Source organism: Sinocyclocheilus rhinocerous, unplaced genomic scaffold, assembly GCF_001515625.1.
Source record: "Sinocyclocheilus rhinocerous isolate Xijiao unplaced genomic scaffold, SAMN03320098_v1.1 scaffold776, whole genome shotgun sequence".
Classification (NCBI taxonomy): domain Eukaryota; kingdom Metazoa; phylum Chordata; class Actinopteri; order Cypriniformes; family Cyprinidae; genus Sinocyclocheilus; species Sinocyclocheilus rhinocerous.
Genome location: NW_015647486.1, coordinates 863,151 through 889,993, shown reverse-complemented (window position 1 = coordinate 889,993; position 26,843 = coordinate 863,151). Strand labels below are relative to the sequence as shown.

At 38.2% G+C, this 26,843-nt stretch overlaps 1 protein-coding gene across 1 annotated transcript; it reads left to right on the top strand.

The window, feature by feature from the left end:
- Window positions 1–1,417: 1,417 nt before the first annotated feature.
- cdh26.2 (cadherin 26, tandem duplicate 2) lies at window positions 1,418–19,882 on the top strand. The gene is made up of 17 exons (XM_016513684.1): window positions 1,418–1,527; window positions 4,406–4,528; window positions 4,677–4,826; window positions 4,935–5,079; window positions 8,378–8,550; window positions 8,707–8,838; window positions 8,952–9,134; window positions 12,360–12,679; window positions 12,834–12,976; window positions 13,254–13,478; window positions 14,015–14,236; window positions 15,081–15,199; window positions 16,095–16,196; window positions 16,506–16,589; window positions 16,679–16,714; window positions 16,810–16,902; window positions 19,431–19,882. Exons 1-17 carry the CDS (start codon window positions 1,492–1,494, stop codon window positions 19,635–19,637), a joined length of 2,493 nt encoding a protein of 830 aa, XP_016369170.1. The 5' UTR covers window positions 1,418–1,491; the 3' UTR covers window positions 19,638–19,882.
- Window positions 19,883–26,843: the final 6,961 nt, after the last annotated feature.

Sequence of the window (26,843 nt, the reverse complement as noted above, 5' to 3'; positions counted from 1 at the left end):
TGTTTTACTTAATTAAACTAAATAATATACTACAGAATATTATAATATATAGCACTAAGCACATAAACGTTAACAAGGTGTAACCATTTATAGTTTAGCGAATATGCCTCATATGTAATAATAACAATAAAAATATTCTTAATAATAATGTTAATAATAATTGTATAATATATAATACACACACACACATACATACATATATTACACAAATAATGCTACCTATGTGCATTTTTATATTGGTCTTATCCAAAATCTAAAACAAAATTCAAAGAAACTCTTTGTTTAAAGAGTATTGACATAAATAAACAGTATTAACATCATTTAAATATTATTATTTGCTTGACACTAGAGTTTTGATGTGCAGAATACCTAATAGAAAATATTATATTTTTTAAAGACAGATATTTAAAAATATACCAGAATAAACATTAAGGTCTTTTGAAGTTGTCTTTATTTATAGTAATTAAACTCAATTAAGCAGTAATAAACAAAATGCGTTTAGTTTTATCTTTAAATATTTCTTTCTTTCTTTTTACATTTTCAACTTCCTTTATTGCGTAATGTTACTGTTTCTGTATATTTTGTCCTTTTACAACTTAATTTCACCATAAACAAAAGCTAAATTAACTTAGGGTTTGAACCAAACCATAAATATAATTTGAGGAAAAACTGATAAATTTGGCTTTTTTGGTCAAAAGTATAATTTATTTATAGTCATAATTTATATATGTTAACAAAATTAGAACAAGGGAACAAATTAGTATAACATCGCCACAATTTAACTAAAATGGAGGAAAATAATCTTAATTTGTGGCCATTATTTTTTTTTCTTGTTCTGTATATTATAAGTTCATGTAAGCTCTGTATAATTAATATTTTTCTACTGTTCATTCTTTATTCGTTTTGAAGTCATTATTCATGTCTTTCTGAATAGGGTATAAAATCTAAAAGTCTCTCCTTTTTTCTAAATGACTAGCTACATATTGCACCACATCCATTGTGTTATTATTATTGTTAACTAAAACAAAAACGATAAAACATTTTTATAACATGAAATAAAATAAACATTTAAAAAAATATATATTAAAAAAAATGTAAACTTATTTTATTTTAATTAGGTGTCTGGGTATTCTAATTTTCCTTTGAAGTTGAAGTATTAAAATGACTGAAATGAAATAAATTAAAACTAAAACTTAATAAAAAAATTACATACACATTTATTACGAAAACAAAATGACAAAACATAACAAAATACTAAAAATGTAAATACAATTAAAATGACAACATAAAATATGCAAGTAAAATCTATTTTCAAAATACTTACAAAAACTAGTAAACCCTGGCCCCAGTTATTTCTCACCGTCATTTGAATATGCCCTCCTCTCTCTCTCTCTCGCTCTCTCTCTCTCTCTCTCTCTCGTGTCACATGAGCAGCCTGGATTACTGTAAGACACAGAGGAAAGCTCAGTCTCAGTGTTGATCTGCTTCAGCATGAGGACCCTTCCTGTCAGCTTTCTCCTGCTGCTGGTGAGTTAAAGCTCTGTGTGATGTGATACACTAGAGCCGCTCGCACCGCCTCATGTTTCTCTGCTCATATTTAGGCATTTATGTTGCAGGAACTCAGTCTGTCAAACGGTATAAAGCCAGCTTTATGAACAATGGGCTACAGAAGGTTTGCTTTGCATTGAATGATTAGCTGATGTGATTGCTTGCCATGCGTCAGATAGTAAGAACTGCAAAGGAAGGGCATGTTTGAATTAGTTCTGTTGAATTTGGTTTATGTTACAGCCATTAGGGGTGTGGACGAAAGGGACTTTCATTGCTCTAAATCAGGAGTGTCCAACCCTGCTCCTGGAGAGCTACCATCCTGCAGATTTCAGCTCTAACCCCAATCAAACACACCTGAACCAATTAATCAAGGTGTTCAGGGTTGCTTGATAATTACAGACAGGTGTGCTGGAGCAGGGTTGGAACTAAAGTCTGCAGGACGGTAGCTCTCCAGGAGCAGGGTTGGACACCCCTGCTCTAAATCTTTCGGGTCATGACTCAAGAACATTAGTATGCACTTTAAGAATTGTTTGCATTGTAAGCTCATGCCTTAAGGCACCTGTCTACTCTCATATATGCTTATTATTAATAAATAATAACTAATTGTGTGAATTGAGTCAAAATGCATGGCTATATCTAATTATTGTATATAGTATTCTTTACTGCTTCATTTTTCAAGGATTGACATGGCAATAAGAATTTGTGATGGGGTTTGCAAACGTATATGTCCTCAAGCATTTGTAGAAACATAAACATTACAGAAATCACACTTGATTTATTACTGTGAATGCTGGCCAGAAAATACATATTATGTTTTCGGGAAAACGCCTAGATATTGAATTGGCAGTGGTCCTAAACTTTGAAAGTTTTGCCATCAGCAGTAACTAATTAGCTTTTGACATCATTAACCGATACTGACAACTATTCAACTTCTAAAGGATACTTTGTGTCTTATTTTCAGCAGCTGTGCTGCAGATACAGTATGTGGACTTCAATGGCATGTCAGTGTGGACTATAACCTCGGTGCTATCATTCCACGATCAAATTAAATTAGGGTTTTAGTTAGTCATACCCAGAGGTGGACGAAGTACACGACTCCATTACTTGAGTGAATGTACTGTACAGATACTGCTGGTCAAATATTACTCCCTTACAAGTGAAAGTTAAAAAAGACAGATTTTTACTTAAGTAAAAGTACAGAAGTACTTGCTTTTAAAAGTACTTAAGTACCAAAAGACATTTCCTTTTATATGTCAATGCACTGTTTTATTATTGTTGTATGTTGTACTTGCAATGCCTCTGAAGCAACTTTGCATTACACCTACTGAATACACTGACTAGCTTGTAGTATCTTTGGAATAAAGAGCTTTTAGAATGTTAAAAACCTATAGAAAAGAAACAAGTGAGTTGACAAAAAACGATTTTATTGAACACCCCATACCCACCTCTGGCAGTGTGTGCACACATCTATGTGTAGCCATTCATCCACATTTGAACAGAGTAGACAGTGAAATTGATGTAAATACTGATAAGAAAGAAAAAAACCAACCTGCTATAAAACAGTGCTGCTTATTGTGTAACACCTATTGTGCTTTGTTAGGAGGCGCACAACAGTTCTTCTGTGGCTTTTTAGGTAATATTTTCATTTACACAATTTTGCAAAATCAGCCCATTGTGTCTAATATATATATCACAATAAATTCTTCTTATTAAATTGTTGTAAATAAATATCACATTTGCAACTGGTCAGTGTGCTGGGGGGAAAAAATGCTGGGAAATCACTTGGCGTAAACCAACAAGAGTGATTACTGAAAAAAAAAAAAAAACTAAAAAAAAAAGACTTTCAAAACTGCTACGAATTTCTACTTCGAGGAACTCGACAGAAGTGAAAAGTACGATATTCACCTTTCCAAAGTAGTGAAGTTAAAGTCGTAGGTTTCCAGAAAAATAATACTCAAGTAAAGTACAGATACTCAAAAAATATACTTAAGTACATAGTAATCAAGTAAATGCACATCGTTACTGTCTACCTCTGATCATACCAAATGACACTGTGGGAAAACAAATGAGTTAATTAAAGTTAAATCATAAATAATATGCCTGTCAGACTAAATGAAGGGACTTTCACCCTGACATTATGAATAAGGAATCTTTATGCAACATTATTTATTCTCTCTTTTGGTGATAAAATCAAGTATAAACAACGGACAGTACGTCTATGCAGTGAAAACTATATTTAATTAACCTGATTATGATGATAACTGAAAATTAACTTAATTGCTTTGTCAAAATCTTCTCAGCAAAATGTTTATATTTAAAAATAATTTTTCAAAGTAATTTAGGGATCTTCATTTCAAATTTGAAACCATCTTCACTATAAAAAAAAGTTTAGTACATTATTAAAATAAGTCTTTGGTCTTTTTACTTCAAAATTTCTCACTTAATTCAATGCATTACTTGCCGTTTCTTTGTAATTGTTTATCAAATTTACTAGCAATTTTAGAGTGCAAATTAAAAGTAAATCCTACATATTGCCACAAAACCATTCAAATTTGGTTCTTTGACTTTCATATGATGTTGCCAGTTTATTTAGTTTCTGGTAGCCATTGACTTCCATAGTATTGGGGAAAAAATCAATGGCTACCATCAACCAACATTCTTCAAACTACTTTAATATTGCTTTGGATTGTTTTCATATTATTTTCATGAAAATTAAGTAAGAATTATGAGTTTTTTTTTTTGCAGTTCACATTAAATTCTATAGTGCTATAGTGCTATTTCACATATGCTTCTCTATGATATGGACATGTTATGGCCAGATTCACACATTGACTTAACTTTTGTCATTTCAACTCAGTCTGTCTGGAGCGTGTGTGTATGGGCTGACAGCGGGAGGATACGACAGAAGCGTGCATGGATCATTGATTCGTTTACTATTGAGGAAGAATACACTAGTCCGTTTCCATATAAAATAGGCAAGGTGAGCGGCATCATAACAGTCACTGCTTTCAGCTATAGAGCTCATTCAATTCAGTTCTATTTGAAGAGTATTTTTCACATTACATGTTAATTTGCTGGATAATAATGATCATGTGAACATTTTAGTGTGTATGTTGTTTGTGTTTCAGGTTGAACTCGAAAGGTCTTATTTAGTAAATTACATACTACATGGTCAGGGTGTGGATGAAGATCCAAAAAATATTCTCAGCATTGATAAATCAGGTTATATATTAGTACACGGAAAGGTGGACTATGAAAGCGACCCTAAAATTCTCCATGTAAGTTCTCCTTAAGAATGACGTATCCATTGCATAGCAGCATTGAAATTAATTCAAATACACTGCAAGAAAGGCCTGTATACTGATATTCACTGGACTCAATTGCAGTCGACATTTGAAGCAAGAAATCAATCCAATAATGAAGTGGATACAAGACTTGGGCTTGAGATCAAAATATTGGACGTAAATGACCACGCACCAAAATTTCAAATGTCAGTCTATGAAGTGACTGTGGACGAGTCACATGATCAAGGTAATCCATTATAGTTTGCACTTCACTACTTCACTATTTTATTTATGAAACAAAACACACAAAACAGAACATTCTGTCATTATTTACTTACCCTCGTGTCATTGTAGTCCACAGTGTTATTTTTTTTCTTCATAACACGAAAGTAAACATTTTTTAATTATTAGAATTACTACACATCTACACAGGCTTTTGCAATTACCATTACTATTAAAAAGATAATCAAAAATGAAAATTCTCTCATCATTTACACAGCCTCATGTGGATCCAAAAGACTTTTGATCACCTTTGAAACACCACTGATCAGGGTTGCGTTTCCCAAAAGCTTCGTAAGGCTAAGTAGATTGTAAAAATGGTCGTACGAATCATCTTAGACTTACGGTCTGTTTCCCAAAAGCATCGTAACTTAAGTAGAACTTGAAAATTGTCAAAGATCTACGAGTGCTCTGGAGTCATCGTAATTCCCTTAGTGTGTTGTAAGGAGACAGATTTATAAGGTCACCTGCAGGACATCCGGCATGTTCTTATGTATATTTCTTTATTAGTTTATATCTTTGCTTGTGTATTTGTTTGTTTAAATTAATTTAACATAAACCAATGAAATAAAAATTAAATGACTGAACACAAAATAAATTATGAAAAAGGAATAAAAAACACACTGCTGTATATTGTCACAGTGCTTTTAGGAGGAGGCGAGGAAAGCGGAGACGATGAAGAGTAACGAGGAACAGTCTTTATTTACCCACACAGGGGGTAACACGGTAGTCAGGAGAAACACACGTAGCACGTATTACTGACAGACAAAATGACGTTAACACCGGACAAAGGAAACCAGGAACAGACAACACTTTATATACAGGGCTTAACAAGGGTAATTAATGGGACACAGGTGAATCAAATGACTACTCAACGAGAGGGAAAAACTCGGTCATGGGGAGCATATGGGAGAAAATATAACAAAACAGGTCCATATTCCTGACATATCTCCCCCCTCCCAGAAGGTGCGTCCTCGCGCCGTAGAAACATCAGAGGGAGGGACGGGTGGGACCTTGGGATGAGGCTCGGGAGGAGGACGGACACACGGGAGGGGGCCAGCAGACAGAGTCTAGGGTGGTGATGAAGGAGGGAGCAGCCAGGGGAGAGACAGGAAGGACTTGGAGCATGCAACGCTAGGTGGGACCCAGGCCACAGCCGTAATGGCGACCCAAGGAGGAGCCGACGGAGGGAGGAGCCATGGAGGAGAAAGGGCTGATGACTCCAGGGGGCCGACCAATGGCGGCGGAGACGGAGAGCCGATGAGTCAGGGTGACGAGGAGGATCCGGAGGGCCAAGGGGGAACAGATGGCTCAGGTGACCGATGCGGAGGTGGGGATCTGGAAGGCCGTGGTGGAGCCGGAGTGACAGAGGACCGAGGAGCAGCCGAAGGGAAGGAGGAGCCTGACAGAGCCGGAGGGACGGAGGGACAAGGTGCAGCCGGAGGAGTGGAGTCCCGAGGCGACGGATGGACGACGACAGACCAAGGCGGAGCCGGAGGGATGAGGGAGCCCGGCGGAGCCAGTGGACTGACGGGCCACGGCAGAGAGGAGGGAGCTAGGAGCCATGGTGGAGCCGCTGGGTCGACGGGCCGAGGCGGAGTCCAGGATTCAGAGGCTGGAGGCGGAGGCAAGGGGTTCTCCAGCCATGCCGATGATGGAGACTGGCAGACCCGCGGTGCTCGCACCGAACAGATGGTGGGCTGAGGGTGAGCAGAAGGGCTGCCAGATGACAGCGGTGGTGGAGGCAGGAGCGGGAGGGCATTTTTGAGCCTCCGGGCTCTCAGGGCTGCAATCAGGAGCAAAGGCCCTCCCTGGGCCGGACTTGGGAACAGGAGCCCTCTCTGGGCCGAACTCAGGAACAGGAGCCCTCTCTGGGCTAAACTCAGGAACAGAAGCCCTCTCAGGGCCGATCTTGGGATCGGAAGCCCTCTCTCTGGGCCGAAAAATTGGGAACGGAAGCCCTCTCTGGGCCCAACTCGGGAACAGAAGCCCTCTCCGGGCCGGACTTGGGAACGGAAGCCCCCTCTGGGCTGGACTCAGGGACAGAAGCCCTCTCTGGGCTGAGCTCGGGAACAGAGTCTCTTTCTGGGCTGGACGGGGAAATAGGAGGGAGGAGAGGATCCCCTTCAGGATCAGGATCCCCTTCAGCATTCCACAGTCCCAGTTCCTCAAAAAGTTCACCCTCAGTCATGGCGCAGTGGGCTGAGCTCCTCTCTGTGCTCTCGCTGTCCACGGCTCTTTCCCTCGTGGCGGGCGTTGTAGCCAACTCTCACACCTGGACTGACGTCATAAACAGCTCCGGCTCCGCGGCGATCCTCGGCTCTGTCGCTCCATGCGGCAATGGCTCATCGGTCGCGGCGGTCTCGGGCTCTCCGTCATCGGTGGGCTCGGGCTTGGGCTTCACGCAGTGGGGTGATGGTGGGCTGGGCTCTAGGTCTGGCTGTGCTCTGGATCGGGGATAGATGCTCTCCAGCCACCGGATGATAGCTTCCCTCCAGCTCAGTCCAGTGGTGTCTGGGAGGTCGACGGGGTGGTGGTATTTTCCCCCGATCCCGAACAGGGAGTTCATAGCAGCATCGTTGAACGCCGTTAGAGCGACGAGCTGGCTGAACTCAACCACATACTCCACAAGGGGCAGGTCCTTACGGGATAGGGAGACGAACAAAGCGGCGAGGGGATCCATGGGGAAAACACGGGAATCAAAAGAAACACTGTACAAAAAAACGGAAATCAAACTGAGGGAAAACATACAGTTAAATTCTTTTGTTTGGTCCGGTGTTCTGTTACGGTGCTCCTGTGAGAAGACGAGGAACGCGGAGACGAAGGAGAGTAACGAGGTAATCCATGCTCAATTCATGGATTACTTCTACAATGTCTTATATATACTTTTTGAAATGTCAGTGTTTTGATGTAATGGACAGTCAATGTAGGGACAGAATATCTTCATATGTGTTTTGAACAAAAGCCTTATGGGTTTGGAATGACATAAGAGTAATTTTTGTGCGGACTGTGAGGAAGATTTCAATTACTTTTATTTTGGTCAGTTTCTCACGTCCATCGAATGTGTGTTTTTTGAGCTTGACAGTCACTGGCACCATAAACTGTTGTTGAACAGCATGGGCCACGTAATGATTTTAAAAATATATATTTACAGCATACGTTTCCACAGGAAGAATAACAGTATACAGGTTTGAAACAGCATTAGTGTTTATAAATAATGATGGATGTGTAAGTATTAACACTTAATTTTCTCAATATCTATCAAGGCAAAGAAGTACTGACCGTACTGGCTTCTGATGAAGATGATTCAAGTACAAACAATGGAACATTCGTTTTCACAATCAAGTCTGTCACACCAAAGACAGATAATGTTGAATTTTATATTCAGCAGCAAAAAGTATCTGGCACAATTTATTTTAAGGGGTGTTTAGACTATGAGGTATGAACTTAATTACTTTCAATGGTATTAATGCACTATTTTTGTACCTTTGATACATCTGTTATTCCATTCAGGCAACACGTTTTGCTTTTCGTGCTTTATAAATATTTCTCCTTTTCCATCTAAGAAGTGTTCTGCTAAATGAATCTTTTCCAGAAAGCTCAGAAATACACAATCCTTGTTGAAGCAAAGGACAAAGGGGAAAAGATACAGCTCTCAAGTACAAGTACACTGATAATCAATATTTCGGACAATAACAACAATCTTCCAGAGTTCTCTGGCAAAACGGTAAGTTTCATAGTGGACTGTTATTATGCTTGTGATATTCTTGATTATTGCTTTCAATGGCAAGTTAGACATACTTTCCAGTGAAACCCAATGAAATATTTGACTTATTTTAGGGACCAGGGAAGGTCAAGGAGAGAGAAACTGGGGTTGAAGTTCTGCGACTGCAAGTAACAGACAAAGACATCCGTGGTTCAAAAGCTTGGAAAGCCAAATACACAATCCACGAAGATAAAAAAGAAATATTCAAAATAGAAACAGACCCTGTTACGAATGAAGGGATTTTAACAGTCATTAAGGTAGGCAGATGGTTGATGTTTTGTTTTGCTAGCCAACCTGCCCAAAGGTTGAGTCTGTGTTGCTGATTATGATGCTCTAAAATCAGTTTACACAGAAATGCCTTGTATAGTTGCCTCTGCACAAAACACATTCTCACTCCCAACTCGTCACATATTGACGCTTGGTCAGGACCCTTTGGCATCACTTTTTGACACAAAGGGTCACTCATTTGTTTACCCCTTTCATTTTTTGACGTGCAGGGTCCTCCATTGCTTAAAATTAGAAACCTTTGGCGTCAGTATGCAGATGCGAAAGGCATTTGGAATTTTATCATCATGATTAAATTATATATTGGGTAATAATTTTGCCATTATGGTATATAGAGTATGTTGGGGTGTGATTTTTCAATGCAAACAGTCACAATTTTATTTACATTTCACTATTTACACATTTATGAGCACCCAACCCCTGCCCCTAAACCTACCATTTGTCAATAAAACACAGGATATAACAGGCAGATACAACTACAGTCACAATTTAGTCAAAAAGTATTAATATTCCAAGTCTTCCGAGGCAAAACGTTTGATTTGTGAGGTAAAAAATGAACACGATCACCGTCTCCATCCACCGTAAAGGTCAGATCCTATGTGCAGTCTTCACACAAATTAAAAAAATAAATTGCTGCCAGAAGAAGCGTCACGTCAGCTCTGGTTGTGAAATGTCATTGGCTCTTGTGTGTCTCGTGACCGATTGCATCATGCTAAAGTATGGGAGTAGGCGTGTCATGCGGCGCTGCACATACCAATTTGACGAGATGGCGTCAATGTGACCAATGGCGAGAGTTGCCACTTGCAGTCGGGGGCGGAATTGAAAGCGGAGATGTCAAGTTGGACACTTTCTACAGTAGCCCCTCACTGCAGAACACAAGATCCAGGGGGCGGGGTTGGAGCCACATCTAGGAGGTGGAGATGGTAGGTTTAGGGGTGGAGATGGGTGGGTTTAGGGATCAGGGGGTGGAGACGGGTAGGTTTAGGGATATGTCAGGTGGGAGGAGTTGGATCTGGATCCAACCACGCCCCCTTGATCTTGTGTTCTGCAGTGAGGACCATCTCACTTTCTGCTCGGTAGTGATGCTCTCACGGTGTTTGCATACTCGATCACAGATGAAGTAAATTAAATACAATATTTGTCAAATACACAGACGTATCAGAAATGTTTTCATGAGCAACAGAAACACTTTTTATTTACTGCTTAATACAGCGCCATCTGTTCAAGAATAAAGTTCAACATAAACATATACTATTTAAATGCCAGTAAAGTGGGGGTATATATGCTTTTATCAGTGTTTTTTTGATAAATGTGACTCAATATAACATTGTGACTACAGTAAAAAAGCTTTTACTGTTCTAAAATCACAGATTTGTGAGCATTATTGGAATTAGAATAAACCCGAAACACACGTCATCGTTGTCATGTGGTGAATTTGGCCAAGCATGAAACAGCTGTGTCATCATCAAAGCTCCTGCAGTCACTCTGTAAAAGCTGCGCTGGCTCTCGAAACGCTCTCACAGTACTTTGAAGCTATCCACCTTTTTCTTCAACGCGGAAGTAAGCCTATGGGCGAGACTTCCGGATCATTAACCGCTAACAACAAGAATAACAACGTGCAGTAAATGGTAAAACTGTTTGCACTACAAACCAATGTGTTCATAATTAAGATAATACATTAAAATAATATGGTAAGACACACCAATTTTCAATGTCAAGCAGCAAAAATGAACTGTTTTGTACAACTAAAATAGCTGAGACCGGAAGCTAGACCCATAGAATTTACAAATGGCCGCGCCCATTTTTACGGCAAGAAAAAGGTGGATACGTTACAGAGACGTGCCGTCGGCATTGTCTGAAGTCGGACAAAATTTCTAACCGACATGCACTGCTTCAAGTCAGCTGCCGATCGGTCTTCTTTGCAGCGCTACATGACATCAAACACACCTAGGGCCAGATTTACTAAAAAGGGCAAATTTTTGCGTGAAAGCATAGTTCCAAAACAGTGCAGATGGGCGTGGAATTTGCTGTGAGTGATTTACTGACATCGCACAAATTCTCAACATCTCATTTCCTTAATGACCAATGCAATCTACCAAGCGCAGCACAAATTACCATATGGATATGTTTGGATGCTTTTTTTGGGCGTTAAATAATGGCACAAATACCAGTAATTTGACAAGCGCAAACGTTAGTAAATCACGTTTTGTGATTCATTTTGATACTCTCTGAAAGGGAAACAAGTGCATATTCAATAAGGTCAGGTGCAGAAATAACTGTGTCCTCACTGCACGTCTTTAGTCAAATCCTGACAGTACTATTTTAATGCTAAAAGATGGTTTGTGTTGGCGCAATCTATAAGTAAATCTGGCCCCTAGTATCTTTTTGCATGGAATGTGAGTTGTTGTTTTTTTTGCATGAAATGCGATTTACTGGAGCGGAATCATTTTCAGCGATTAAAACCTACTCTGTTCTTTGCATAAAGATATCGTATGGGTTCAGACGACTTGTTTGTAATGATTTTATGCAGCTTTTTTATGATTAGTTTTTGCAATAAATACCTGTGACTGTACTTTCAGTGGGTAGGCTTAGGGTAGGGGTGGCGTGAGCTAGGTGCTCCAAAATTGATATAAAATGATTTATATTTTTACAAATGCATGCAAACCATGAAATGTGTCTTGGTCTGACGCATAAGGCAAACAACTCAAAGCAATGGAATACCCTGCACATTGAAAAGTGACCCCATCTCATGAATGTGCATTTCAATGGCACGATTTTCTGTTTCTATTTGGTGTACTATTTATATGCAAAAATCGACTTTGGCATGCATATGATATGCAATTGGTAGGTTTAGGGGTGTGGGATAAGTGCGTATTATATGTACGCCAAAATGCGTATTATATGCACACCAACAAGGTGTGTATCATATGCACGCAAAAACTGTGTATTATATGCAAGTCAAACATGTGCGTATTGAATGCACGCCAAAGTCGTAAAAAAAAATTAAAAAAAATTGTGCTATTGATACGCATTTTCATGAGACGGGGCTCAAAGTGACTCTAAAGGGGTCCTGACCAAGCATCAGTATGTGACGGATTGCTCGAATAGCAGGTATTTTGAAACAGAACAGATAAAAAAAAAACATCTCTATATACATTCATGTTGATTTTTCTCTAAACTCTCTTTATTCATTTCAGCAAACGGACTACGAGGAGCAAACAAATCACAATCTGTCCATCAGTGTGCAGAATGAAATTCCTTACTTTTCCTGTAAGATTAAAAAGAAAGTACCAAATGCCATGTGGGTGCTCGACAAAATACCCCAAGACTCTGGCATGAGTGCTGCAAACCTCTATTACAGCATTCCAGTGACCATTTATGTAGAAGATGTCAATGACCCTCCAGTGTTTATTCCCCCTGTTAAACACGTTGTGGTAATGGAGAACATAGATGTAGGAACAAGTCTTACAACCTTCACCGCTAAAGACATGGATGGAAGCCACGTAAACACATTTAAGTAAGAGAAGCTAATATTACTGTATACAGTACGTTTAACCCCAGCACTGGGTTGTATTTAACCCAGCATTTTTTAGAGTGTACTGTAGTTTATTGAAAGAAAAGTATCACATATAAACAAAGGTGAATTCATCTGGTGTTTCTTCGAATCTCAGATTTGTTAAAGGTGAAGATATTGATAAATGGATAACTATTGATGCAAAGACTGGACAAGTATCCACAATTAAAATTCTGGATAGAGAGTCACCATTTGTGATAAACGGCACCTATATAGCAACCCTGTATGCTGTGGATGAAGGTAAGACATTAAATGTACTCATTACTGATATTATCATATATATATATATATATATATATATATAGACAATTCCTTTCCTTTTATTTTCAAATTAATTTCATTTGAGATACATGCACATTTACGCTGCTTTACGAAATGACCTGTGACTCCTTGTAGCTTATATCTTAACTGATAACTAGTTTACTTACATAAAAACCTCTCAATATCTGTCTAGCTCATGATTCCGGATCATGTTTTGTACTCTAATTTCTGTTTCCTCCATGTCTCTGATCGGCAGGTGTTCCTCCGCTGACAGGCACTGGAACTCTAGTCATTCACCTGAATGATCAAAATGATAACGTACCAATACTGGAGAGGAATGCAGTCAGCATTTGCATAGATAAAGAGCCCACACTGGTCAACATCACAGCCGTAGACCTGGACTTTCCTCCATACGAATCACCTTTCTACTATGAGCTTTTAGGAGATGTTAAGGACAAATGGAGGGTTGAACCAGCTCATGGTAATGCCACCATCTACTTCACTCGGTCCAGACCACCCAACAATCTCTCTCACTGAACATCATATTTCACTTGGAAAAGACATCAGAAAAATAAAATAGGTTATTAACACCGTTGTATGCTGACTTTGGGCAAATAATGTCCTGAGCGTTCTTCCATGACCTCCTGAAGATTTCTGTGCCTACAGTACATTAACCGCCAAGAGTTTAGAATAATTAAGACTTTTTTATGTGTTTAAAAGAAAAATATTAAACAGCACAACTATTTTCAACATTGATCATAAATGTTTCTTGAGCAGCTTTGATCACAGGAATAAATGACATTTTACAATATATTCAAATAGAAAATAGTAATTTTAAAATGTAATAATATTTCACAATATTACTGTATTATTGATCAAATAAATGCAGCCTTGGTGAGTGTAAGAGACTTATTTTAAAAACAATTAAAACTCTTAATTATTCCAAACTTTTGACCCATAGTATATACTTACACTAATACGAACTCTCATTTTATCATCACTATTTTTCTCCTAAAGGCACGACGGTGAGTCTTGTAAAAGAAAAACGTGTGTATTCAGGTCATCACCTCCTGCAGATCAAAATATCAGACCAGCAGGGATTTCACTCCATCCAGAACCTGACGGTCACGGTGTGCGACTGCTCTATCACTCCCAACTGCCATGTCAGGATGCTCTCGCAGGCTCGGATGGGGCCTGTTGCCGCCTGGATGGTTGTTCTTGCAATTCTGATTCTTACAGGTGAGATGGTGATTTCCAATGTTTGGATGACATTAAGAGCACTAATAGGTGATGAAGGATTTTGCAAACTGTTTCATAATACTGAAAACCCATCCTTCTGTACAAGTCAATCTAACCATGAAGGGTGTGGTAAAACAATAAGACTTGCCATGGAAACCTGTAGAAACCTGTTTTTTGAATGACACATACACTTTTGAATTTGTTCTCTGTAAATACTGTAGTTTTGTTTTGCCACAAGGCACTTAGAATGTTTGTTTTTCTGCTTTTCTGATAAAGGAATAGAACTGAAACCCAAAAATGAAAATTTGCTGACAATTGACACCCTCAGGCCATCCACGAGATGTGGATGAGTTTGTTTGTTCTGAACAAATCTGAACATTTTATCACTTGCTCACCAATGGATCCTCTGAAGTGAATGGGTGCCGTCAGAATGTATTGGAGGAAGCAATGTTATGGATTATGGACTTTTTTTAGCATAAAGCAACAGTTAAAACATGTTAATGATGGGTTTGTTTCTTATAAACATGCATCTTTTCACTTCACAAGACATTAACTGATGGACTGGAGTCGTGTGGATTTCTTGTGGATTATTGTGATGTTTCTATCAGCTGTTTGGACTCTCATTCTGACAGCACCCATTCACTGCAGAGCATCCATTGGTGAACAAGTGATGCAATGCTACATTTCTCCAAATCCAATAAAGAAACAAACTCAAACATCTTCAGTGGCCTGAGTAAATTTTCATTCACTATTCATTTAAACACTTCAAAATGTGGTCAATGGAGCTGATAACTTTGTGGAAGTATCCAAGTTTAAAATAAATACACTCTTTTTTATATTTCAGCAATGTGCTTAATAAGTCTACTGATGTCCTGCAAGGCTAAGAAAAAAATGATTATGATGGATGATGGCCTCGGTCATCTCATCACAACAAATACGGAAAATCCAGGAACAGACTGCATGGTAATTTCCTCACACAACATACAGTAACTGTTTTTCAGTAATGTATGAATTTGTGCATTTTATTCAGTTTTATGTAACACTTATGCCAACATTATCTATAGAAGAAAGAACAATGCACACAGCATTTGTTAATGTTAAAATATAAATATGAAATGTATAATTTGACACACAAACACACACACACACTGGGGACATGGGGTAATGTCTCCATAAGTCACCTTCTCCTTGTAATACCTCTGTCATACCTTTGTCATTATACAAATTTATGTCCTCATTTGTCACAAAAATGCGCGCACACACACACACACACACACACAGAGGTTTGTTTTTGTGAAAAGTGAAAACATCCCATAGGCGTAATGGTTTTTCTACTGTACAGACCGTATATTCTATTGCCCTACACCAAACCTACCCCTCACAGGAAACTTTGTGCTATTTCAGATTTTCAATACACTCCATTCTGTGTGATTTATATGCGTTCTGAAAAGTGGGGACATGGGGTAATGTCCTGAAAAGTCACCTTCTCCTTGTAATACCTATGTCATACCCTTGTCATTATACAAATGTATGTCCTCATTTGTCACAAAAACGCGCGCGCACACACACACACACACACACACACACACACACTTGTTATTAGTGTTGTAATTAATTATTGTAATATAACAAATACTGTAAAATAGCATACATAACATTGCATTACGTTTATAGATTAAAAAATGCTGTAAACATTTTTGAGCATGGTTAGTACCTAATTCATTAATTAATAATAATAACAACCCAAACCTTAGTGTAAAGTGTAAAGTATTGATAAGTTCAGCTCATATTTATATCAAACATTAAACATTTGTTGCCTTGAATAACTTTTAATGTCAATCATGATGTCTTCATGAAGGTATCTTCCAGTATAGGTATTCACAAAACTGATTCTTCCAACGTAAACGGTATAAATGCGACTAAAAATGTAAACTCAAGCCAGAAGGTCACAACACAAACTGTGAGTAACAATAAAACTCTTCATGTTCTTTGACAGTTGGGGTAAATTAGAGCGTTCTGGGAAATAATATTTTGCTGTCAAACCAAGTTCAAAGATTTATTATTAATATCATCTATAATGTTTCTGGAAATAGCCTGTATGTTGTGTGTATGACAAATTGTTCATGAGTAAATCAAACAGAATTTTTTTTTTTATGTTTTATTTAAAAGTATTAAAAGCAGATCTTATTTCTACTTCCTTCAGTTTAAATTATGCATCCTGTTTGCTACCATGAACAGGAAAAAGATAATTTTGCTTCATGATTTCCAGGTGATGCATAAAGGACAGCAGGCCGTTTCACGGACTCCATCGTCAGTCAACAACGACCAGGCGTTCAAACGCTCGATGTACAGGGTGAGTATTACCAGCCACAGCAAGGTTTCAAAGTGTTGGTCATTTCCTTTGTTTTGTGATGGAATGTTTCTGATATGTATGTTTTTCAGAATTCCACAAGTCGTACATACAGAGGAAATTTTCAGGTAAGAATAAAATGCCAGCAATAATTCACATGATATGCTAACTGCAGCACAGCTCCAGCCTTTTTCACAACATTCTCTGTGCTTTTTTCAACCAGCAATCGAGTGTCAGATCAAGTTGTAGAAGCAATTATTCCTACAACATCAATGCATCTTACTTGGGTGAAAACCTTGCCGTTCTCATCAACCAGGTGATTTTACATTTACATTTAGTCATTTAGCAGACGCTTTTATTCAAAGCAACTTACAAATGAGGACAATAGAAGCCATCAAAACCAACAAAAAAGCAATAATATGTAAGTGCTGTGACAAGTCTCGGTTAGCCTAACGCTGTACACGTAGCAAGGTTTTTTTTATAATAAATAAAAAGAAAACAAGTATATAGAATAGACAAAGAATAGGGAACGCTAGTGTTAGAGGGTCTTTTTTTAATAAAAATAAAACTAGTCAAAAGAATAGAAAAAGAATAGAGAATGCTAGTGTTAGAGGGTCATTTTTTGTAAAAAAACAAAACAAAAAACAAGTAGATAGAATAGACAAAGAATAGGGAACACTAGTGTTAGAGGGTCTTTTTTTAATAAAAAATAAAACAAGTCAAAAGAATAGAAAAAGAATAGAGAATGCTAGTGTTAGAGGGTCATTTTTTGTAAAAAAAAACAACAACAACAAAACAAGTAGATAGAATAGACAAAGAATAGGGAACGCTAGTGTTAGAGGGTCTTTTTTTAATAAAAAATAAAACAAGTCAAAAGAATAGAAAAAGAATAGAGAATGCTAGTGTTAGAGGGTCATTTTTTGTAAAAAAAAAACAAGTAGATAGAATAGAAAAAGAATAGAGAATATTTATGCCTCTTTCAGCGTACATTACTACTCTACTGTCTACTCATTCTTTATTTATATAATTTTGTGATAAAAAGTAAGGCAGCGGCTATTTGCACTAAGTGTAAATAGCGATAGAGGCTATTTACACTATGTTGAAATAGCAGGATTTTCTGCTATTTATACTACTTATTGCGAATAGTGGCAATTATCTGCACCTCAGTATTATAGTACATTATAAAACAATATGCAGTAATGTATTGTGTAAATTATCATTTTAATTCAAATTATTAAATGGATGCCACCTTATTGGGACAATAAAGCCCTCCCTAACCCTACCCAATACTTTATTTTCAACTTTTTGATTATTTCCTTCATTTTTATTGAAAATAAATGCCTTTCCGATGTGATATGAGATTTGAAAAGGGAGAAAAAAAAAAGTTCGGCAAAAGGTGGATTCGAACCCGGGTCGATCGCGTCAAAAAGACAACGGAATGCGCTTTACTATCTACGCAAGTACAGCTAAAGACTGACAACCGTGTTTTATAGTGTTGACCATCCCTATCACACGTTTGTAGATGGAGTTAGTGTAAATAGCCTCTGCCAACAAGGCCGACTATTTGCACTTAGTGTAAATAGATACTCCGAAAAAGTAATGCCATCTAAAAAAAAAATAAAAAGTTTTAAGAACGTTGTGTTAATGTTCCCTTTAAGTTATAAAAACGTTAATTTTGAGTGATGTCCAATTTTTCAATGTTAAAAACGTTATTTATTTATTTGTTTGTTTGAACAATAAGGGAACATTCAAATTTGTTTGTTTGAACAAATTATGGGAACGTTACTTTTGTATGTTCTCTAGGCATTTTTAAAAAAAGTAGTAGGCTAACATTTAAAAAAAAAAAAAACATTAGATGAACGTCCAAATGAAATGTTTTGGTTCCACTTTATTTTGATAGTCTACTTCGTTACATAGACATTTTACTAACTACAAGTAACTTTGTAACTAAATGTCAATTAACACTCATTAGAGTATCAGTTACGGAAGGTTAGGGTTAGTAGAATAAGTTGACATGTACTTGCAAAGTTACTTAGTAGAATGTCTGTTGGGAGAGCATCAAAATAAAGTGTTGGCAGATACTATGTAGAAAGTCTGCTAATACTCCAATCAGAATCAGAATCAGAATCAGAATGAGCTTTATTGCCAGGTATGTTTACACATACGAGGAATTTGTTTTCGTGACAGAAGCTTCCACAGTGTAACAGAATGACAGTGACAGAACAAAAAAACACAGATAAAAAAAAATAAAAAAAATAGAACAAGTAAAATAAGGAATAAAAAAGCTCTCTTCCCCCGTCTGCGCGTCCTGAAGCGCTTGATCAGCGCCGCAGCTCCCCCGACTACAATGTCCAGCAAAACATCAGAATAATCAAAAACCGGTGAAATATCGGGTGGTGTGTACTTCCGAATGTCCAGCAATTCGTCTCTGGTGAAACTGATTGCAGGGATAAAACTAAAGAGAGGACAAACTAACAAAAACATATAAACAACTGCGGAGCAAGCCACGGAGGCAGCCATCAGCGTCGGCGCCATCACGAAAAAAAAAAAAAAAGACTTCTAGTTGAGTTGCAAAGTTAATTATAGTTAGTAGAACATCTAAAGTGGACATTCAAACAATAGTAAAGAGCATATAACTCTGCTAAATGAACATTTTATTAACATTACTGGAAGAAATTACCATTCTGAAAACGCTCCTTGTCAGCTGAGTAAACATTAAGAACTTTAGATCAACAGGTTTTTTAGATCATGAGAAATAAATTTGGTTAATTGTGTCCAAATGTTTGACAGGACATAAGTAAATTATTTTCATGGTACTTTTGTTTTTTTCCTTCTTCTCCTCAGAAACTACTTGCTCTCCAAACCCGTGATGAGGAATGTGGTATTTACAAACCACACTGTTACACGCATGAAGGACAACCTGCAGCCAGTGATGAACTGGATGAAATATCCATTCCTGAGGATGACTTTCATCCAGAGATGCTTAAAAATCTGGACAGCAGGTTCAGTCAGCTAGCAACAATCTCCAGACCTGACCTGATGAGATTGTGACAATTATCTCAGGCAGTGTAGCCTAAATATAAATATTTAGGACAAAATGCAAAAAAGGTCTTCAAAATCTTTACTACAGTTCTACAGTATCAATGATGATAACTATAACTCAATTTGCATTTCCTGAATGCAAAAATACAGTGCTTGCAAAGGAATAGTATTAATAGTTTTAGGTGTTCTGTTTATTTTCATTCTGTATTTTTTACACTGTTTTCATGTGGAATAATTTGCAGACATTTAATCCCAAAAAAATATGGTGGTGTAATTATTTGATGAAACCTCCTCTAAGAGTACATGGGTGGATGGTGATAGTAGAGTTTTTAGTTGTGGATAAGCGTGTTTGAAGACAATGTCTATTTTGACTGTGTCATGCAAACTCCTGACATATCTGGGTCTGTTGTTCCCCTGGGCGTGAAACTGCTCTGTTGTTTCAGGTGTTTTTAATCCTTTACTGTAAAAATGTGAAACTCTGACTTGCTTTTTAGTATGATTTGTACACTGACGTATGGGAATCGATGAATGTTTAATAAAACTTGGTGTTAATCTACTGAAGCATGACATGCTACTGTTTTATTTGTGTGTGTGTGTGTGTGTGTGTGTGTGTGTGTGTGTGTGCCGCCTGTCTCTCAACCAGTTCAACCCGTTTTTTTCTTCTTTCTTTTTTACATTTATGTTCAACACACAGCTCTTGAAATAGTTCCCTTTTACATGCCACACAGTTTCACAATAGCACTTTTTATCTCTGTCCCGCAACTTATTTCCTGCCTGTCGCTCGTAAATCTTTAATGTTTCCAAAATCTATGAATGCATAAAGGTACCATTCATCAAAAGAATCAATGAGATACATATATGAGTTACATCATGTATTTATTAAAGAGCATTGTATAACATCCATATATATATGTATATATATGTGTGTGTGTGTGTGTGTCTATATATATATGTGTGTGTGTGTGTGTGTATATATATATATATATATATATATATATGTGTGTGTGTGTGTGTGTGTGTGTTTACACACAAGTAAGTAATCAAAAAGGAGTATTTCAATATAAAATGTTTATTTACTATATAAATTTGATGGGTAAATTGTGATTTAAAACTTTTTAAAAAGTAAGAGTAACAAGTTTTCTTAGTAATCTCATATATCTCGCCTTTTTACTCTATTTACTTATTCAATAAGTTATTTTTACTCTTTCTACTTGTTTAAATGCACATGCACCAAGTCTTGATGAGGATGCTTACAAAATGATTTGCCGCATGGAAAAGAACAGATACTCAGCTTTGAAAAAAAAAAAGGAATTTTCTTGAGATACTTACCAACTATATTTATTGTAGAATAGAATAAATAGAAATTCAGAAAAAAGGGAACAAACATGACAGAGGAGGAACGTTTGAACACACATACTTTAAGGATGAAACCCACGAAGAGTTTTATACACAAGGTCCCTTCACCATGTGATGTAGTTGGTACATCGGGCTTCATATCTGCAGTGATCCAGTAACTGATCAGTCTTCGATAACTTCCAGATTTATGCTATAAATCTGACAGTGCGGCTGGAGACATCATGATGTATTACATTTATATAAAGATCTCAAAACTCGAGACAGTAACACTGTTGTGTTTCTGTGTGCCACCCACAGACTGCACACTGTAATATCTTTAAACAACATGACTACTTGCTAAAATAATTCAGTACTCTTATTTTGCACAAGTAAAAGAAATAAAATAAACAAAATAACTTGCAACCTAACAAATAACTTGTCTTTAGTGTCAGATGTTAAAATGAAATTTAAAATGAAAATTTTCTTGTTATAATTTGCATTAGCATGCTAATATATATCAATGCTTTACTTTACATCAAATATTTGTTTTTATCATTGCCTAGTCAGATCTTTCAATTTTTATATTTAGTTATTATTTATATTATATATTTATTATTTACTAACGTATTTATGTCAGTGTCACAACCACTGCAAAGGACAAAAGTTGAACCACCTTTTAGATACATTAACAGATTACAGTAATAGAGCTCAATTGGATTTTACATGAGTTTAGATTTAAATGAGGGCTCACATGAAGACTAATAGTTCATAACATGTTTCATTGTCTCATTGTCCACTGTTTGAGACCTGATAATCTTGCTAATCCATCAATGGGAGTTTCAAATCCCTCATATTTTCACAGAAGCTTACACAAGGTTTGCCTCCTAACAACATGAGTCATTGTAAAATGATAATAAAACCGTTTTGAAGAACTGATGTTGAGAAATGTTCCATTGCTACGTTCTACCCGAATGCCATTGGGGTATGTTGTAATATTTTGGGAAAATAATGACAGTATGAAAGAGGCAAAAACTGAGCCTGTGTAGTACCGTTTCATTTACATCAGTTTTAATGAGCAAACAGTCTCAAACCCAAAGAGATATTCTTTATAAAAGTTAAGACTGGTCCACGCCCTCCTAAAACGCCTCGTTTAAACACGCCCCCACATGTCTACGTCACTGTGTGGGAAGATTTGCATAACGCCGCCAACACGTGTGTGTGTTTTACAGCTCAGTTCTCTCCACTACATTGTTGTATTTTATTATTGGCTGTTGAATGATGGTGAATTTTTCATGATTGTTAACATGTCAACATGCACTTTCCATGATATTCATGATAGTTATATGTAAAGCATGCATGCTATTAAAAAGACACACTTGGTTAAAACAACTGTATTACACATTGCAAATAGGTAATCATGATATGAGGAGGTCATTGACTGTTAAAAATCAGGTGACACTGCCCTCTTGTGTTGAACAGGTGACATGACACTTTTCAATGTATTCAAAATTTAAGAAATTGCAGTGGCCACAGGCGCACATATGAGGGTTGCCCCCCCCTAATATATATATATATATATATATATATATATATAAAAAAACAAGCTGTGTATTGTAAATAATACAATGATATATACTTAAAATAATTGAATAAGTAGTAAAACAATATAAATGCAAACGAACGGGGACCAAAAAAATATATATATAATGCGTTTTGAGTGCCCATCCCTTGTCTCACAGTGGTTTGGTCCACTGCCTGCTTTCCCCCTTTACCTCACTGATACACACACCAGTCCAGTGGGAGAGAACCAAGTTCTTCAGTAGTTGTGGAACTCCAGTAGACTGTCAAGGCTATTTTATTCACTTTAAACAACGGGTGAAGTTATTTTTTTCTCTCTAATACAGATGATGCTCAGTCATGACAAAAAAATTATGATAACCAATGTATTTTTCTATGAGTCCACTATTTTAGCAATTATAATGTTAGCTTGTTCGGCAGCTTGTTTAAAACCGTAGCTTGTTGAATAGTATGTAACCAATTACAAATAACACAGCCAGGGGCATTTACGGTATGGGGGGGGCCCTAAGCAAATCTCCGGGAGGGGGCTCAGGAGAAATCGCGTTCCTTCCCCCTCGGGAGAAATCACGGGCGCCCCCTGGCTTGCGGGGCCCCACGTAATTGCATGCTTTGCGTGGTAAACGCTACTGAACACGGTGATAAGCCAATGTGTGTACTCATATTAGGCCAATATTGTAGATCTACCGCTGTGTTGGGTTTTGCTCAATATGATGTTAAATTTTTGTGTTGTTGGCCAGATAAAATGACAGGGAAAAGAAGATGGACATACGATAATTTTTCAGTGCAGCAAAATACCAAGTACAGAAAAGTCCCCATTGTACAATTTTTGCTGTATTATTTGTGTCCCCTTCAAAAATTGCTCTTGAGAAATTTTATGTTTATTGTCCCCACCTGTTCGATGAAATATACGCCCATGGGAGTGGCTAATGTTAAAGCAGGACGCCTCTCTAACAGGAAATGAAAATAAGTAATTAGTTGTTTACTGCTAAGACTCAACAAAACACCTGATTGCTGGTTTACAGTGTAATTCGAATGTGATCAACTGACATTCATTTTTAAGTTGAACCATGCCAGGTATGGAATAAAAAGATTGTTGTGTAGTTTATTGCTTGATTGTATTTATTATTCTGATTTAAACAATCTAACTTAAGCATGTTGAACTTAACTATCTCGCACGTTTTAAAAACGTCCATTTCCCGCTAACATTTGATTCTTAAACACTGCTGTTTGGCCAATGTGTTCATGCGCTCAACAGATATGACTGTGATTGGCTACAATGATTGGCTCTTCACCGAGCGCTAACACAGAAGCACACGGGAGCGTTTGAAAGCTGTGTCTATCAGCGAATCCCTAATATATCTGCACATAGACGGATCCACTGACATTTTTAGGGGAAATGGATGTTTTTAAAATTTCAGTACCGACAGGTTTAGTGTTTTGACAACACTAATTCATAATGCAGATTTCCATCTGCCTCAGAGGGGGAAGGGCCGTGTTCACGCACTTTTACAAAGTGAAAAAAAGACGAGAGACAGTTTGAAGGGCAGAACTGTATATTGATAAGCCACCCCCAGCACAGGATAGCTTTCCAAGCTTGGAGCTGGGTGGCAAGTGGTCTGAGTCTTTTTGAGTGGCAGGTCGCCACACGGGGTAGGGAACTGAAATTTGTGGTAATGTGAAGAGGAGATGTGCTCTTTTGAGTGCATGCGTGCACTATCACAACGGAAATTTGCTTGGGCACGTGCTGAGTGGGAAGGACGGGCCCAGCCTAAACAAAACTTCCATCGCCCAGAGCTAAACGAAGGGAAGCAAGTGCGAGAATTCTTTGAGGGCGATCCGGCCTCTGAAGGACCTGGCCCTCTCCTCTTCATTTCTTCATTGAGATCAAGATGGCTTCTGCGGGTCAGGGTCCAATGTCACTGTGGGGTGAGATCGTTGTTAGCGGGAAATGGATGTTTTTAAAAGCCCCTTGGACTGAAAATCAATTTAGTCAAGAGCTCTCTGTCTCCCAGTCAGCGGGTCGTCTTCCTGGGGACAGTTATCGACTTGGCCGAGATGTGGGCGTCGTTCACATTGGGGGCTTCTCACCCACTCATAGATTTCCAGAAAATGCTTGGCCTCATGACAGCCACCTCCTCTGTGATTCCGTTGGGCCTGCTTCATATCCCTGTTGAAAAAAACAGCATATGCTGGTTAGGTATGTTTTGACACTGGGATGCTGGTTTATGCTGGTCCTTTGCTGGTTTATGCTGGTCCTTTTGCTGGTTTATGCTGGTCATGTGCTGGCAAAGGACCAGCATAAACCAGCAAAGGACCAGCTTAAACCAGCAAAGGACCAGTTTAAACCAGCAAAGGACCAGCATAAACCAGCAAAGGACCAGCTTAAACCAGCAAAGGACCAGTTTAAACCAGCAAAGGACCAGCATAAACCAGCAAAGGACCAGCTTAAACCAGCAAAGGACCAGTTTAAACCAGCAAAGGACCAGCATAAACCAGCAAAGGACCAGCTTAAACCAGCAAAGGACCAGTTTAAACCAGCAAAGGACCAGCATAAACCAGCAAAGGACCAGCTTAAACCAGCAAAGGACCAGTTTAAACCAGCAAAGGACCAGCATAAACCAGCATCCCAGTGTCAAAACATACCTAACCAGCATATGCTGTTTTTTTCAACAGGGATGTGACCCCTGTAATTATGGCTCAAAGCCTGTGTATAGTCACACGCTTGGCTTCTGGGATGGCTTCGCCTCAAGGTCACCCACCGCTGCATCAGAGGCGTGGCCCCTTGGAAGGCCCCTCGCCTGTATCAGACAGGCATTCTATTGGGCCTGACCTCCAGAAGGAAACTTGGGGAGCACTGTACAATGGCAGACTAGCGTTCGGTGCTCCTCTTCCAGCCTGGAGTAACGGCTGAACATCAACTGTCTCAAAACGATGGCGGTTTTTCTAGCCCTGAAAACATTCCTTCCAGCCTTAAGGGGGCACCACGTCCTCATCCATTCTGACAACATGACGGTGGTAGCCTTTATAGATCACCAAGGCGGTTTCAGGTCACGCTCCCTTTACAGAGTGGTGAGATGCCTGTTCATATGGGTGCAGTGCAACCTCACTGAGGGCAGTCCACGTGCCGGACAGACACATACTGAATTTGGACACCCATTATGCCTATTTTTACAATATGTAATATATGTCTCAGGTGTCCCCAGAATGTGCCTGTGAAGTTTCAGCTCAAAATACCCCACAGATCATTTATTATATCATTTTGAAAAGGCCCATTTTGAGTGGAAGCAGAAACACACTCTTTTTGTGCATGCCTCTTTAAATGCAAATGAGCTGCTAATCCCCGCCCTCTTTTCCAGAATAGGACTGTGCCTTTGCAGCTTGTACCTATGATGCTCTGCTAAAAAACATCTGTTTGGTTTTGATTATCATGTCTACTGCACTGAAATCATGCATTTTAAACCATATTCGTTTAAACTTCTGATATAGGGTTTCCTGAGTGAACACATCCGAAGCACATGCACAGAAAGCGGCTGTACTAAACTAAGTTATCTTTAATGTCTTATTGCTTAAATAAACAAATACACACAAGTTTATGTTAAAAACACACATGAGTTACAAAAACAGTCGGTTATGTCTGTGAAGGTAAACAGCTGGGAAAGAAATTGCATGTTTATATTAGATCTGTGTGGCAGCAACGTAATATACAGTAAATAAATCAATAAATCCACTGCTCTCTTATCTCCTCTGACGCTGGAACTCTAAATAGTGATCTGTGCTCGTCAGTGCATTCAAAGACAGAACAGTTAGCATGCTTTGCTTGACTTTTGCCATGGCGTTAGAACTGGTACACTGTTGTCGCTTGCAAAAACAAAATGACGATGCCGTGGGTGGAAACGTGCAGATTAAGGTGTGTAAATATTATAATAGGATCCCATTACCACATCACAGGGGGAGTGAAAACTGATGTGCTCATTTTTTTTCACATGCTTACAGAAAAGGCTTACCAATACAGAGTTACTAGGTTGTCCTTTTTCACGTTTTCTGGGTTCAGATATTAGTCAGTGCTTCCTGCCTTGAGATTGGGCTTAACGACTGTAGAGTTGTCCTCATACCAAGACACAGCTGTGTACCTAAGGTGCTCTCCACTCCGTTCAGAGCATAAGTAATTACTCTTCTAGCTCTTCCTAACCCAGAGGATGAGCAGGGTCCTAATTTACTTTGCCCCGTCTAGAGCACTCTAGTCATTTCCGGCAATCAGAGCAGGTCTTTGTATGCTTCAGAAGCCACTCTAAAGGGCTGCCA